Source organism: Lynx rufus, unplaced genomic scaffold (genome assembly GCF_022079265.1).
Source record: "Lynx rufus isolate CCGP_SWC_20201006 ecotype Redwood Valley unplaced genomic scaffold, mLynRuf1.p SCAF_2, whole genome shotgun sequence".
In the NCBI taxonomy this organism is placed as follows: Eukaryota; Metazoa; Chordata; class Mammalia; order Carnivora; family Felidae; genus Lynx; species Lynx rufus.
In genome coordinates this window covers 147,305,403-147,321,289 of record NW_025814834.1, presented here as the reverse complement: position 1 = coordinate 147,321,289, position 15,887 = coordinate 147,305,403, and the positions used below count along the sequence as shown (strand labels likewise).

At 37.4% G+C, this 15,887-nt stretch overlaps 1 protein-coding gene and 1 long non-coding RNA gene across 2 annotated transcripts in view; both read right to left on the bottom strand.

Annotated features, from left to right (window-relative positions):
* Positions 1–15,887, bottom strand: part of GTF2B (general transcription factor IIB) — a 33,162-nt gene that overhangs the window by 13,341 nt on the left and 3,934 nt on the right. The window contains exon 2 of the mRNA XM_047086068.1: positions 14,484–14,590. Coding sequence (XP_046942024.1) covers positions 14,484–14,590 — 107 coding nt within the window. The remainder of the gene's footprint in view (positions 1–14,483; positions 14,591–15,887) is intronic.
* On the bottom strand, positions 14,124–14,477 carry LOC124516632 (uncharacterized). Its single transcript, XR_006963078.1, has 2 exons — positions 14,376–14,477; positions 14,124–14,268 (listed from the first exon to the last, which is right to left on the bottom strand). It is a non-coding gene; the product is annotated as an uncharacterized LOC124516632 (long non-coding RNA).

The following is a 15,887-nucleotide window of genomic DNA, read 5'->3' as shown; positions in this document are numbered from 1 at the left end:
GCAGTGTCAAGATGTCAAAATGCAAACTGTGTATCTGGGATCTGTGCATTTTACTGCATGCAATTAGACCTCAATAAATTAAAAATAAAAATTCGCTCCCACCATAACACTGTTGATTTTGAATTAAGTCACACCAAACCTATCCATGATTTTGTGAATAACAATCTTCTTGGACAAGGGAATATATATACTCTTTCTCAAACTCATCTTTTAGATTATATGTATGTCACATTTATGACTAGATCTAATTTTTTTCTGTTAAAAATCTCATTTTCTAACTAGTAATTGCTGTAATATTTTATATGCTTATATTCAGCCACTTTTAATAGACTATTAATTTTTAAAATTTGATCTGAATATTCTAGATATAGAATCTCATCAGTGGCAAAGAACTTGTTCCCCTTCCAATGTTTAACTCCCATTTCTATATTATATCTAAAGCACTTGTCAGAACTCTCAAAACAATGCCTTTGATTTAAAACAGAAATGTCTCCAATATTTCAACATTATGCAGAAAAGTAACAGGTGAACTGAAATAGTCATCTATTAAAACACCATTCTACTCCAATGCAGAGTGTCTTATATTATTAAGAATGTGTTGAGTTCATTAAATGTCTGTCATCTTAGCAAACCATAGCATTTCTTACGTACTATCTTTTTACATTATAAAAGCGAGCCATAGTTGTTTGTGGGTTATTATTCTTCTAGTACTTATGTGTTAAGATAAATTAAGTTACTCTGGAGTAATAAGTAATTTCAGAAGGTTAGTGGCTTAAAATGAAGATTTTTTTCTTATTCATACCACATGTCTATATAGGGGTAGGACAGCTTTCTATGCCATCCTTATTCAAGATGATAGAATTCCTGCCACTTGAGACATGCTAGGGGGAAGGATATGTATTAAGTTATGCACTGACTTATATATACTTTCCAATAGTAACATTTCCACTCACATGTCCTTGGCCAAAGCCAGTCAAGGAGTGATGCTTAACTCTGGAGGGGATGGAAACATAAATGTACCATGTAGCTCAGAAGAGAAGAACCAGAATTATTAGCAAATAATCATCAATGTTCTTCCACATGACAATTAGCAAATAGAATCAAGCACTGTATTTTGTGGGATTTATGTATAAATTCATAAAAAAAAAAAAGATTGCTCTAGGACTTCCTTTTTCTGCCACACAACAAACCAAGGAATCAGAGTTAATTTTACTGGCTGGTTATTTGCAAGTCTTGACTAATAACATTTTTTAAATGTTTAAAAGATACATTCCCCACTGGTGTGTGGATTCTTGACTTGCAACCCTAAGGGTCTTCCGGTACAATGTAACGTTTTCTTCTATTGTACCTTTAATACTTTACAATATTCACCTGGATCTTCAAGTAGAACCATAATGGCTATCTTGTGTTTACCACTTTCTCATTCACTCTTTATAGTCTCAGGTTTCTTCTCTGCTTTACTGATCCAATTTCCTAGAATGTTGTCAGCTAATCACTATCTCAAACAGTTTTATTGTGTTTGTTTCCTTGTGCTATCTTATTTCTTTCTGACATTTTTAAAAACTTATTTATGAGAGAGAGCGAGCGAGCAAGCACGCACGTGCAAGGGAGGGGCAGAGAGAGAGGGAGAGAGAATCCCAAGCAGGCTCCGCCCTGTCAGTGCGGAGCCCAACACGGGGGCTCAATCCCACAAACCATGAGATCATGACCTGAGCTGAAATTCAGAGTCAGGTGCTCAACCGACTGAGCCATCCAGGCACCCCTCTGACAATATTTAATAGAAATATTATGGAAACTTTATTTCACCGATCACAAAAAATCATTTATTTTCCATAACTTCCTTCTAGCGAGCTACATCAGGAGAATTTTGTTCAGTCCACTGGATCACTGCTCCTCTTCATTGTAATAATCTGTCTTTAGAAGCTCCATGTGGACTTTTGTGCCTATTCATCCTGTACTCCTGTACTAAAGAACTATCAATCCATGTCCAGTGGTGGTGGTCATGTTGGAAAACCTTCCAATCCACCACTACCAGTAATTCTCAGTCTCTCTGCGTACCCACAGTCCCTAGCAGTTAAGATATGACCCAAATAAAATAAATTCCCAGTATGACTCTACAAATAAATTTATTAGGAAGGATACAGGCAGGTTTGTAATTAAAGCAAAAATAATAGTGACTTAAAACAGGCTATAATTTTCTCACATTAACAGTCCATAGTTAATAGTCATAGACTAGTGTGACCCAGGCTTCTCCTATCTTTTTAATAAGCCAGCTTCATCATGATGAGCATTTTCCAGCCTCATATGGCTGTTGGTGGTTCCCTTTATCATGTCTGCATTCTAGCCAGTGGAAAGGAGAAAGAGGAGGCACTTCCTTATGGCAGGATCTAGAGTTGTACATAGCTGTTTTATGTACAATCCACTGGTTAGATCACATGGTCATACCTGGCTACAAGGGAAGCTGGGAAATACAGTCCAGTTGGGCAGCAACATGCTCAGTTAAAACATAGGGATTCTATTACTAAAGAAAGAGTGGGACGATCAGTGGCCTCTATTACTACAAGGAATAATGGGTTAGCTATGAGAGAAAGGAGAGGAGAAAGAATGTCCAGTAGAACCAGTATACTTTGCCTTATACTCTAAAGGAAACAGTACACAAAGACAGATATATAAGCTCCTAACCAAGCAAGTTATAAACTACAAATCCAACCAGAGGTATTTTGTAGTACAACATTAAAACCAGAATGGCTTGGGGCACCTAGGTGGCTCAGTTGGTTGATTTCAGCTCAGGCCATGATCCCAGGGTTGTGGGATCGAGCCCCTAATCAGGCTCTGCACTGACCATGGAGTCTGCTTAGGGCTCCTTTTCCCTCTATCCCCCACTCACGCACTCTAAAATTTAAAACAAAACAAAACAAAACAAAAAGCAAAACAAGAGAAAAACCTAGAATGGCTCATAGTAGCAGTCTAAACACTGCAGGGGAATACTGCAACATACTAAAAACAGCCAGGAAGCCAATATTGGAGAGTCTGATTTTCTAGGCCTGACCTAGATTCAAAACGTTTTTGTTTCTTATTGTAAACTTCAATTAATAAAGGTATTTTAAAAAAGAGTATTAGAATCACCCCAAATTTCAATTCTTTCTGCCATCTTTCTGGAAAATGATCTTACTTAAGCATTTTGGTATACAACCAGTAGAAAATTCAGAAGTAGGAGTCTTAGAACAATAGTCTGCAAGTTACTTGTGGACATAGGCTAGATTTATCTAAAACCATTTGGTCTGGAACTACAAAATTTTTCAAAACATGCCAACTCTAAAAGTTCAATAATCAAAATGCAGTACTCAAGGTGGACAAACCCTAAGCATGGAGTTTTTTTTTAATTATTTTTTTTCATATTTATTTATTTTGGAGAGAGAGAGAGACAGAGAGAGAGACAGAGTGTGAGGAGGGGAGGGGCAGAGAGAGAGGGAAACACAGAATCTGAAGCAGACTCCAGGCTCTGAGCTGTCAGCACTGAGCCCGACACGGGGCTCAAACCCCTCACAAACTGTGAGATCATGAGCTGAGCCAAAACCAGACACTTAACCAAGGGAGCCACCCATGCACCCCAAATTGGAGTTAAAAAATTTTTTTTCAACCCTCAGAAAGTTTTACATTTATTTATTTTTGAGAGAGAGAGAGAGAGACAGAGAGAACACGAACAAGTGGGGGAGGGGCAGAGAGAGGAGACAGAATCTGAAGCAGGCTCCAGGCTCTGAGCTGTCAGCACAGAGCCCGACGAGGGGCTTGAACTCACAAACTGTGAGATCATGACCTGAGCTGAAGGCGGACGCTTAACTGACTGAGCCACCCAGGCGCCCCCCCAAATTGGGAGTTTTTAAATTAAAAAAATACTAAGGTACTGTGGAAAATTGTTTAAGTCAACACATTACATTTGTTAAATCTAATGCTGAAACTGAAATGCATCTTTAGCTTTCACACCTTCTTCAGTCATTTACCCCTTTCTAACCATTCCTTCTTATGATATTTCAAAGAATCCTGATTTTTGGTTTAGTGTTACTAAACATTCTTATCAGAAAGCCTGGATTAAAGATAATTTTCAAGAGAAGTCTGATCAACAGATACTTTAAAAAGAAATACCATTAATACTATAGCCAGTCTCTAAATCACAGTTTATTTTCCCCAAATGTAAACTGAGTAAGAACTCAAAATGAATTATCCCTTAGAAACAACCCACATCATGGTTAATTTCCCAGACCAGCCCATAAAAGCGTACTTTACTCACGACGTTTAGGCCCTTAAAAAACAAACACAAAACTGTACAAGTCGAGAGTATAATTACCATTTGGAAAATCATTTGTAAAGGAAAATGCAAAATGCATTGTAAATTCCATCCCTGAGTATGTCAATACATCTTGCTTTTCCTCAAATACAGGCAGGTTTGCAGCAGCATCTAAGCTAGAGACCCGCAGCTCTCATGGAAGATGCATCCTAACCTTAGTCACAATAATTTGAGTCATTCACATACCAGTACTTTCAGGCCTCTATCCTAAGACACATGTTTCTTTTTCCCTCCACTTGGAATGACCTTCCCTCCATAAACCTTTACTCATGCTTAATGGTCATGTTTCAATGTAAATTCAACAGTAATTTCCCCAGGAAATCACTGCTTCCTTCCTTTGTGTTCTTACCAAACTTGGAAGATCTGTAATAGAGCTTTTACCATGCTATGTTGTATTAATGCACCCTTCTCCCTTTCATGTGCTAGCCAGAGTTGCTCCAGAGCTTGCTTACAGCATCTGATACTTCTTTAACTCTCCCTGCCCAGCACGCTGCTTTAACAGAAACAGGCCTGCTAAGTCCTACAGACCTGGATTTGAACCACTCTGTCACTTACTAGATGTGGAATCTTCAGCTAATTACCTAAGTACTCAAAGCATCAGTGTCACTCAAAGGGTAGCTGTGTAAACTGAGTAAAGTTAGTAATTCTCTGATGCTTAAAGTAACATCTACATTAAAAATTCTAGGGATGCCTGGGTAGCTCAGTCAGTTGAGCATCTTGCCTCTTGATTTTAGCTCAGGTCAGGATCCCAGGGTTGTGGGATCAAGCCCCATGCTGGGCTCCGTGCTGAGCATGGAGCCTACTTGAGATTCTCTCTCCCCCTCTGCCCTTCTCCCCTGCTCACACGGTCTCTAAAAATAATAGTAATAATAATAATTGAATTAATTAAAAATTCTAAATTAGGTAAGAAGGTGGTCTCTGATGGCTTATAAGAGATGCTAAAGCAAGAATTTGAAAGTGAATATTCCTTAATTTTAAAATATAGCTTAAACATATTAAATTAAACCTGAATATTTCCTTTAGGAAACACTAATGCAAATTTATTTTTTTTATTTAAAAAAAAATTCTTTTTAACGTTTATTTTTGAGAGAGAGACAGAGCGAGCGAGCATGAGCAGGGAAGAGAGAGACACAGAATATGAAGCAGGCTCCAGGCTCCAACTCATGAGCTGAGTCATGAGATCATGACCTGAGCCAAAGCCGGACACTCAACCGAGTGAGCCACTCAGGCGCCCCATCACTAATGCAAATTTAAAGATGGTAATCCAGTAATCTTTAAAATGATATGGCTGAAGAGCATTCACTATGCTAGACCCACTCAAATACATTTTGCAAGTGACCTGTTATGAAGAATGGCATCTCAGACTTAGAATCACCTACTTTTCCACAAGAAAAAAGGAGTACTTGCACCCACAAAAAATGTATCACTGAAATCTCATACTGAAATCATACTATATATTTTATACATTATTTCATTTGATTCTTAACAATTCCTAACAATTCTAAGATGTATGGTACCTGCTCCCTGTTTTGGGGCAGGGAGATGACTTATTTTTACACGTGAAGAAAGTCAGGCTTAGAGAAATTATATAAGTTGGTTATAGTTACTTACATAGCTCATAGTTACATCCATAGCTCCTAGTGTAACTAGGGGCCCTCGATTCCAGGCTCCGCTCTACTGAGCTGAGCCTGGAGTCGAGGGCCCCTAGTTACACTAGGAGCTATGGACATACGTAAGATATCTGCTCTACAGGCTATGCAGTCTAGGTCTGGAGACATGAAATATGAAAACTCTAAAAGTACAGAAGATGTATAAAAAAATATGGTAAACTGTAAAGTTAATAGTACAGATTTGTGTTTCTTAATATGCTAGAATTTCTAGAAATGGGGTCTGGAATCTTTAGAGTTGATTCTTTTTTTTTTTTTTAATATTTATTTGTTTTTGAGACAGAGAAGGGGAGAGAGCAGGGGAGGGGCAGAGAGAGGGGGACAGAGGATCTGAAACAGGCTCTACGCTGACAGCAGAGAGCCTGATGTGGGGCTCAAACTCATGAACCGTGAGATCATGACCTGAGCCACCCAGGTGCCCCTGAACAGCTGATTCTTAATGCACATTCGTACATTCATCCTTCAGAATCACTGTATAAACAATATCCAGAATAACTTTAGGAAAGACAGGTCAAATTGACTCATTTTTCTCATTCAAATCTACCTATACTATTTTCTGGTTGTTCCTTCTAAGAACAATGAAAGAATTCAGTTTTAAATGGTACATAAAAAGTGGCTTTTACTGGAAATGATACCACTAGATCTAAACACTACCTATTTGAAATCCTAATTTATAAAAGTCATAACCAATTTCATGTTTTAGCAGCTATTACAGCAGCTTATTAACCTAATACTTTGCGGACTATAAACAATGTACAAGGTCAAATTTATGAACAAATTGATAATCTAAATATTATACTGCCACCTAGTGCTCAATTTTAAAGTGACACAATCACACTGTTAGGATTTGTGGGGGGGGGATCCCACAAAACAGTGCTATTAAAGCCTATAGTTTCATGGTAGAATTGACAAAGCTTTGCTTTAAAAATTGGCCTTATTTTAGAGATCAGTAACAATATCCTACAGATCACTGGTAAGATTAAACAGCCAATGACAAATCAAAACACTTCCTATGTTTAAAATAAAAATCCTATTAATTCTGGGAATGCAAGCTGGTGCAGCCATTCTGGAACACAGTATGGAGGTTCCTCAAAAAACTAAAAATAGAACTACCCTATGACCCAGCAATTGCACTACTAGGCATTTATCCACGGGATACAGGTGTGCTGTTTCGAAGGGACACATGCACCCCCATGTTTATAGCAACAATATCAACAGTAGCCAAAGTATGGAAAGAGCCCAAATGTCCATCAATGGATGAATGGATAAAGAAGATGTGGTATATATATACAATGGAGTATTACTCGGCAATCAAAAAGAATGAAATCTTGCCATTTGCAACTGATCTCACATAATCTCAGTGGATGGAACTGGTGGGTATTATGCTAAGTGAAATTAGTCAGAGAAAGACAAACATCATATGACTTCACTCATATGAGGACTTTAAGAGACAAAACAGATGAAGATAAGGGAAGGGAAACAAAAATAATATAAAAACAGGGAGGGGAACAAAACATAAAAGACTCTTAAATATGGAGAACAAACAGAGGGTTACTGGGGGGGGTTGTGGGAGGGGGGATGGGCTAAATGGGTAAGGGGCACTAAAGAATCTACTCCTGAAATCATTGTTGCACTATATGCTAACTAATTTGGATGTAAATTTTAAAAAATGAAAAATAAAATTAAAAAAAATCCTATAATTCAAGTGGCATCTGGGTGGCACAGTTGATAGAGTGTCCAACTTCAGCCCAAGTCATGACCTCACGGTTTGTGAGTTCAAGCCCCACACTGGGCTCATTGCTGTCAGCGCAGAACCTACTTCAGGTCCTCTGTCCCTCTCTCTCTCTGCCTCTCCCCCACTCGTGCTCTCTCTCTCTCAAAAAAAAAAAAAAAATTAAAAAAATCCTATAATTCAAATAAAAGAGGAAAGTCAATTAGACAATTATTACATGCTAAACAGTATTTAAAATAGCCACAAAAGATTGGGAACCAGCTACAGGTGAAACTAAATACGACTTAAGTACTGAGGAAAAAAATTAAAGACAATGAATGTCTGACCAACTGTATTTTTCCAAAGATGGCAGCAATAATATATGTCATCAACATGTTCTTCTGAAACATGACCCTGTCTATGACACTGACTGGTGGTTGGTGTCTCTCTATTCCTTCCAATCTAGGTGGGCCCTATGACTATTCTGACCAATACAGAAGTGATCCTATGCCAGGCATAGCCCTTAACTACCTGAGTCCAGCTCCCACACTCTTGAAACACATGCTCTTAGGATATTTCTCTTGGAAATCAACCACCATGTATGAGATATGACTACTCTGAGATAACTGTGGAGAAATCCTAGAGCATGGCCTGTGTGGCGAGGCCAAAGAACAGAGAGGAGCCAGAAATATAAGTGAAAAAGCCATCATGGAAGTGAATACTCTAGGTCCAATCGGTGCCATGTGGAAAGAAACAATGGCCCAGGTAAGTCCTTCCCAAACTACTGACCCATAAAACTATAAGCAAAAGAAAATGGTTACTATAAGCTACTAAGTTCTCCAATAGTTTGTTATGTAATCGAAACAGAAACTGGCTCCTGTAAGTACGATGTTTCTTTAAGAAAAACCTAAAACACTTTGGCATTGGTTTTGAGACTCAGTGGTGGGCCTCAAGGAGACTGAATGAAGGTTTAAAGGACAGTAAAAAAAAAAAAAAAAAAAAGTGTTAGACACTGGAGAAAAAGCAGTTTTTATCCTATGAAATAAATATATTTTTTATTGCAAATTATTTCACTAAAAAAGGTGACAGTTGCAAGGGGTAATATATGCCTCCAAAGAGGACAGTTGAGCAGTATCTAGTCTTGAGTTGGAAATTAAGAGTAGCTGGGGGAACCTGGGTGGCTCAGTTGGTTGAGCATCTGACTCTTGGTTTTGGCTCAGGTCATGATCCCAGAGTCATGGAATCAAGCCCTGCATCGCACTCCATGCTGAGCTTAGAGCCTGCCTGGGATATTCTCTCTCTCTCTCTCTCTGCCCCTCTAACCCACTTGCATGCTTTCAAATAAATAAATAGAGGAGTTAGTGACAATGGGCTGCCCTAAGTTTTGAGCCAAATTAAATATTAGTTAAGTACAGAGTTGTCCAAAAACAATTCTAAGAGTTCCAGTTTCTAAAGTTGTCTGGTGATATTTAAACCCAAGCCTACTGTAAACGTTTATTCAATAAATATGGTATAATCTAAAAAGTTTCAGACCAGGTAAAACATTACAGTAAGCACATGCAAACCATGTAAACCAAGACAATTTATTAGGAGACACATGATGACAGCTGGATTTAAATCTCTATGAACACAAGTATGAAAAGAGCCACAAGCCTTATGCCCTGAGTGGATTGTGGAATATTTGCCTCACCTAATTTCTTCCCTATCTCCATAGCATAAGAGATAAAGGCAGAACTGAGCTGGCAACAAAGAGCATATGCCTTTAAGCCAGCAAGTTGGGGGTGCTTAGGTGGCTCAGTAGGTGGAGCATCCAACTCGTGTTTTTGGCTCAGGTCATAATCCCAGGGTCCTGGGATCGAGCCTCACATCAGGTTCCATGCTGGGTGAGGGCCTGCTTGAGACTGTCTCTCTCTCCCTTTGCCCCTCTCCCCTGCTTATGCACTCTCTCTCAAAAAAAAAAAAAAAAAAGAAAAATCATAAAAATTTAAAATAAATGAACAAGCAAGCTGATGCAAGTCTAATTAAATATATATAGAATCTAAATTTATTATGGATCTATGATAGTAATATATGTGTTTGTGTGTATCTGTTCATATGCACATGTTTTTTAAAATTTGACTCATGGTCTGCCATGTTCCGTTAAGCTCTTTTCAACATAATTTGATCATCTCTTCAGCAAAACAGAACTTTGTTAGCAGAGTCTTGCCTGCCCACCCTCATGGAATAGTTTCTTCACTTGCAGGACACACTGCAGGTTATATTACACATGCTACAAATATGCGAATGAGGCTAGTACCATATATTTTAAAACAGGTGTTTGTTACGGTTTAGGTCAGAAAAACCAATTGTTACAAGCAGATATTTCTGTGTATATAAAGGAAGTTTAATCAGATTGTATTTTTTTTTTTTTTTTAATTTTCAGGCTTTACAATTTAGCCTAGTTGCTTTAGTTAGGATAAAATATAGTAGTTCCAATGCTGGTGTTCAAGACTGATAATTAAACAAAACTAAAAGAAAATTAACTTCCTTTGGTTTAGATATAAGCAGAAAAATGCAAGTAAAAGTTAGTGATTTCAAGCATAAAAAAGCATGTAAGCCTTGTGAATCAGATCTTCCATCTCCAGTTGGTTAATCTCACCCAACTATATCTTGCTGGTCTGAAGCAGAAGTGAAGCAGATGGAAGGGCTGGAGACATAATGCGGTATTTCTGCACTACTTTTTATTTATTTTTTTTTTTTAATTTTTTTTTTAACGTTTATTTATTTTTGAGACACAGAGAGACAGAGCATGAACAGGGGAGGGGCAGAGAGAGAGGGAGACACAGAATCTGAAACAGGCTCCAGGCTCTGAGCTGTCAGCACAGAGCCCGACGCGGGGCTCGAACTCACGGACCGCGAGATCGTGACCTGGCTGAAGTCGGACGCTTAACTGACTGCGCCACCCAGGCGCCCCTCTGCACTACTTTTTAAATGGCTCCATTTACGAGACCCAAGAAGCCGAAATTACCTTCAATCTTCTGTCTCACTCTTACATACTATCAGTTTGATCTTAATACTTTGGAATTAGAATGCTCTCATTTAACTTACAGGTTGGCAAATCTTTTCTGTAAAGGGCCATATAGTAAATATTTTAGGGTTTGTGGGTCAAGAGGCTAAACTGAGGATACTACATAGGTACTTCCATAAAGAGGAAAGACTCCACTGGTTTTTTACCGATGAAATTAAAAATATAAAAATTGAGGATAATTTATTGTAATACAAATCTACTACTGAGAAAGAACAGCATTCTCTTTTGGGGTGAGAATATTTCACTTAACTGGAATCCAGTTCGCGTTCTCTATCATCAAAATCAATTACAAATGTTATCTGTCAATGCTGTTAATAGGATTTTATGTATTTCATTTTTTTAAGTCTTTTTCACACACAGATAAGTACTGCCAAATACTGATATTAATCTGCAAGCATATGATTTTAATTGAGCATATTCACTACCTGAAAGGCATTTATAGAATTTTATTACATTCTTCTGATATTTTGCCTTTTAACATGTCATTACATTGTAGATTAATCACTCCCAATTGAAAGTTAGGTGGAAGCTCCTTAATTGCAGAGTTAAATGGATTTGGAAATATGAAAATTTCCTCTGCACTTACATTCAGGTCTGGAAAATACTGATTAAAATACAGTCTGAGTTTTGAATATACACCTGCTGCAGATTTGTGTGGGAATGAAGACCCTACTTCCTGTTTTAACTTTGGACAGCAGTGAAAGTATATAAAATACATTAAAGCAATTTGACGCCATTTGGGATTCAAATAATGTTAGCTGTTGTCAAACTGACCTTACCTCAGTGTGATTTTAACGTATCCGCACTGTTCTGCCTTCCAATTCTAGGTTGAATTCATTATGAAATATTAGTAAGTCTGCAGCAAAAGCTAATTTCTAAAGCCATTCAGTGTTAAACAGCAGTGGCTGAAGGCAGTACTGGTTCGGAAAGATTTCAGCCTTGGCCCTGAGCTCAAAAACAATTACAAGAAAACTTTGCTGCAGCTAAGCTACCAAATTACTATGTGGTGGGCAAGTCAAGATAGTCAGCTTCTATTTCTGACAAAGATTCAATGAAGTGATGACAGTTAAGTCCACGAGAGTGAATGAAGTTCACTACTGACCCTACTGATCAGTAACATGATAGATTCAAACCTTTTCTACCAAGTACCTGTTGATGAATACAATGAATAACTAGAAGCTTTAAAAACCTTACATTTTCACAATCTTTGTAAATCTGTCCACCTAAGACTTCTTCCACACGTATTTTTACCATCTATCAGTTATAATATATCTTAGCAGTTTCCACTTCAGGTTGTACTGAATTAGCATTCTTGTAATTTCTTTAAAACTAGTTTCTCCTGCAGTTTTTCCATGCAGATAATTCAAACTCTAGAAACTCTGCATTGACTCCTTGAATAAACAACTCAGCAGTATCAGTAACATCTACCTTGTCATCAGGAGTCTAGGAGAAACACTTGATATTTGCCTGGACTTTAATTGATTGACTATCGATGTTGTTCCCAACATCCTCAACTCTTCAAGCAACTGTTTTTCTGAGAAGCTGTTCATCTTAAATAAGTTTTCTCTGGACACATTTCTTCAACTACCACAATCAAACAAACATGAACTAATTAACTCATCATTAACTAATCGTTGACTTTCCCTGCATAAGCTACAAATAAGCCACTCAGAAACTTATTTTAGATGCAGCCTTATTTTTATTCTTTTATTTTTGTGAAGAAATTCTGCTGTGATGAGATAATCGACATTACATTTTCTAAATTTTCTGATCACTGTTTTACTGGATTGGCAGGATGAGTGCTTATGCCTAAGTCTCTTGTATCTATTAGCAGAGCTATCGTACCACTGAATAATAAACACAGAGCTTTGCCATCTTGATCAATAACAAAATAACCTACACTCCACTGTACCTTAAGGGCATGGCTTTCAAAGTTCACTTTTTTTCTTTCTGTTTTGACACGATGGGTATGCAATGGTAACAAAATAAAATGCTGCAGCATGGAGATAAACTTTGTACTCAAGATGCTGAGGAGTTTTAAGTGCATTCCTGGGATTTATAGTGCACTGGGCGGCAGTATGAAGTGATGAGAGCACCACATATGGTTTCTTTTGTAACTACAGAGTCCTACTGTCATCATGTGAAAGCAGTCATAGATAATATGTAACAAGCAAGTGTGGCTATGTTCCAATAAAACTTTATGTATGGATACTGAAATTTGAATTTGATACTATTTTCGTATGCCTCCAAATGTTAGTATTCTTTTGACTGTTTTCAACCACTTAAAAATGTAAAAGCCATTCTTACCAGGCAGGTCATATATAAAACAGGCAGTGGGTCACAGTTTGCCAATCAGACTGAACTCATTTTATTACAAAAGCCAATACAGGATAGAAATTTAGCTACGTGCGGACAGTAGAGCTACACTGCCACACTGAACTTGAGTTTCTCATCTCTACAATGAAGGTAATATTGGCGCTCACCTCAAAGGTTTCTCTGAGGATAAACTCAGTGAATATAGAAATCATTTTAAAAAAGTGCCCAGCATATAGAAGTTGTTAATATTGCTTATTGAGAAGAATTCAACTATAAGTGGATTTCAGTTCCTGTTAGCAACTCTGTATGATTTAAGCCTCCCACTGGAGGTCTGAGGCAAGCAGGCTACGTGGATGAATGTTACCGATATCCTCCAACACTATTCCACAGTATATCACCACCAATGTTTCTGTTATACATCCCATAATCCTACTAGCACTTTCATTTTTAAGCATTTCGAACTGCTAAGTATTACTCCTTTGTTTCAGTTGCTAAATACAACTCCACCATAAGAATATTCTAAAGTTCTGCTACATATCTGGGTAAGTAAGAAAGCAGGAACAAAATGAAAAATTGTAAGCAGTATTTTTTTTTAAATATATGAAATTTATTGTCAAATTGGTTTCCATACAACACCCAGTGCTCATCCCAAAAGATGCCCTCTTTAATACCCATCACCCACCCTCCCCTCCCTCCCACCCCCCATCAGCCCTCAGTTTGTTCTCATTTTTTAAGAATCTCCTATAAGCAGTATTTTTGACAATAACAATTTTATACTAGAAATTCTTAAGTCATTCTATTTAATGGGATCTATTAACTAAAAGTCCTTGAATGAGACTCAGTACAGCTATACCTTTACTACCCTGAAACAAATCATGTTTAAATATCTAAAAGCCACAAAAGTTGGATTAAATTTATTCATTATTTCATACACACAAGCGTCACCACTACCATCCCCAAACCCCATCAAATAGTTAAGACTAAGGACTCAGGAGACTATGGACTGAGGGCTTTTTCTTCTGGACGGGCTGTCTCAATTTTAAATGTTCCTTCATACCCCACATTATGAAATATATGCATTCATATAAACAATAAAATATGGTGTCTCTGATTTTACTCTTTTCTAATTCTTTTTGTTTGTTTTATAATAAATATGAATTACCTGTAGGGAAAAAAATCAAAATGTATTCATTAAAAGACACTTTGGGAAATACACAAAAGCAAAGTACCTAAAATAGTGATTTCAGTTAAAACCATAATAATTGGCACCTGTAGGGAAAAAAATCAAAATGTATTCATTAAAAGACACTTTGGGAAATACACAAAAGCAAAGTACCTAAAATAGTGATTTCAGTTAAAACCATAATAATTGCTCACCTACAACCAGGCCACATTCTGGACAGATCATATCACCAGCTCTGTAGTCCTCCACTAAAATCGCATCTGGATGGTTTGGACATGTGACTCTTGGAAGAGCATCCAAACTAAATAAAAAAAAAAAAAAATTGTTTTTATATCCTCCCAACCAACATGTAACAAAGTAGTGTTCTAGGGGAAAAAAATGAGGGTTCTGAATACTTTTCCAATACTATCCATGTATAATACACTCAAGCGAAATCTTCAAAATAAATATCCCAGTTAGGTAATTTTTAATTCCAGCTAGTCATTAACAGATAGATTCCATTGGAATTGTTTCTTCTAAGAACAGTAACTTATTTGCAGACATGGAAGGCTTTAAAAACCTAAATGGAAAGCAAGTGTTTTTTTCTCTTCATACAGGCTACTGAGATTTTTAAAAATCCTGATTAGCATAGAAATGACTAGCTACCATTTATAACCTGTGACATTTACATATAATCATCTGGATTGTGTGACTTATCACTTCTCTGGTCAGAGAATACATTTCAAGTCTTGTTTTTTCCTACTTGCTGGATATTTTAGTAATAGATTTAGAATAGTACACACTGAACCTAATGGGTATGATAAAGGAGGGTGGTAGATATACCTCTGCTGAACTTAAGATCAATGATTTCATTTAGTCCAGAAACTGAGTTTGCTATATCACTCAAGAAATGGTTTCAAAAACTACTTTTTATTCTATTTGTCATAGTACTAATGTGCTTGATCATTTTATTTTGAAAATAAAGCAGTTTGCAGAAGACACACTAATCATAAAAGACAAAATAAAATCAGTTTTAGAAAGCAACAAAGGGGGCACCAGGCTGGCTCAGTCAGTAGAGCACGTATTTCTGGATCTCAGGGTTGTGAGTTCAAGCTCCACGTTGGGTGTTAGAGCTCACTTAAAAAAGTAGTAATAAAATGGGGCACCTTGCTGGTTCAGCTGGTTAGGCATCTGACTCTTTTTTTTTTTTAATGTTTTATTTTATTTTTGAGAGAGAGAGAGACAGAGCACAAGTTGGGGAGACACAGAGAGAGGGAGACACAGAATCCGAAACAGGCTCCAGGCTCCGAGCTGTCAGCACAGAGCCCAATGCAGGGCTTGAACCCATGAACTGCAAAATCATGACCTGACTTGAAGTCAGACGCGTAACCGACTGAGCCACCCAGGCACCGTGAGGCATCCGATTCTTGATTTGGCTCAGGTTCATGGGATACAGCCCAGTGTAGGGCTCTGTGCTGACAGCATGGAGCCTACTTAGGAGTCTCTCTCTCCCTCTGCCTCTCCCCAGGTAGAGCATGCTTTCTCTCAGAAAAAATCAATAAACATTTTTTAACAAGATATAAAATAATATAAAAAGCAACAAAAATATTTAACATGGA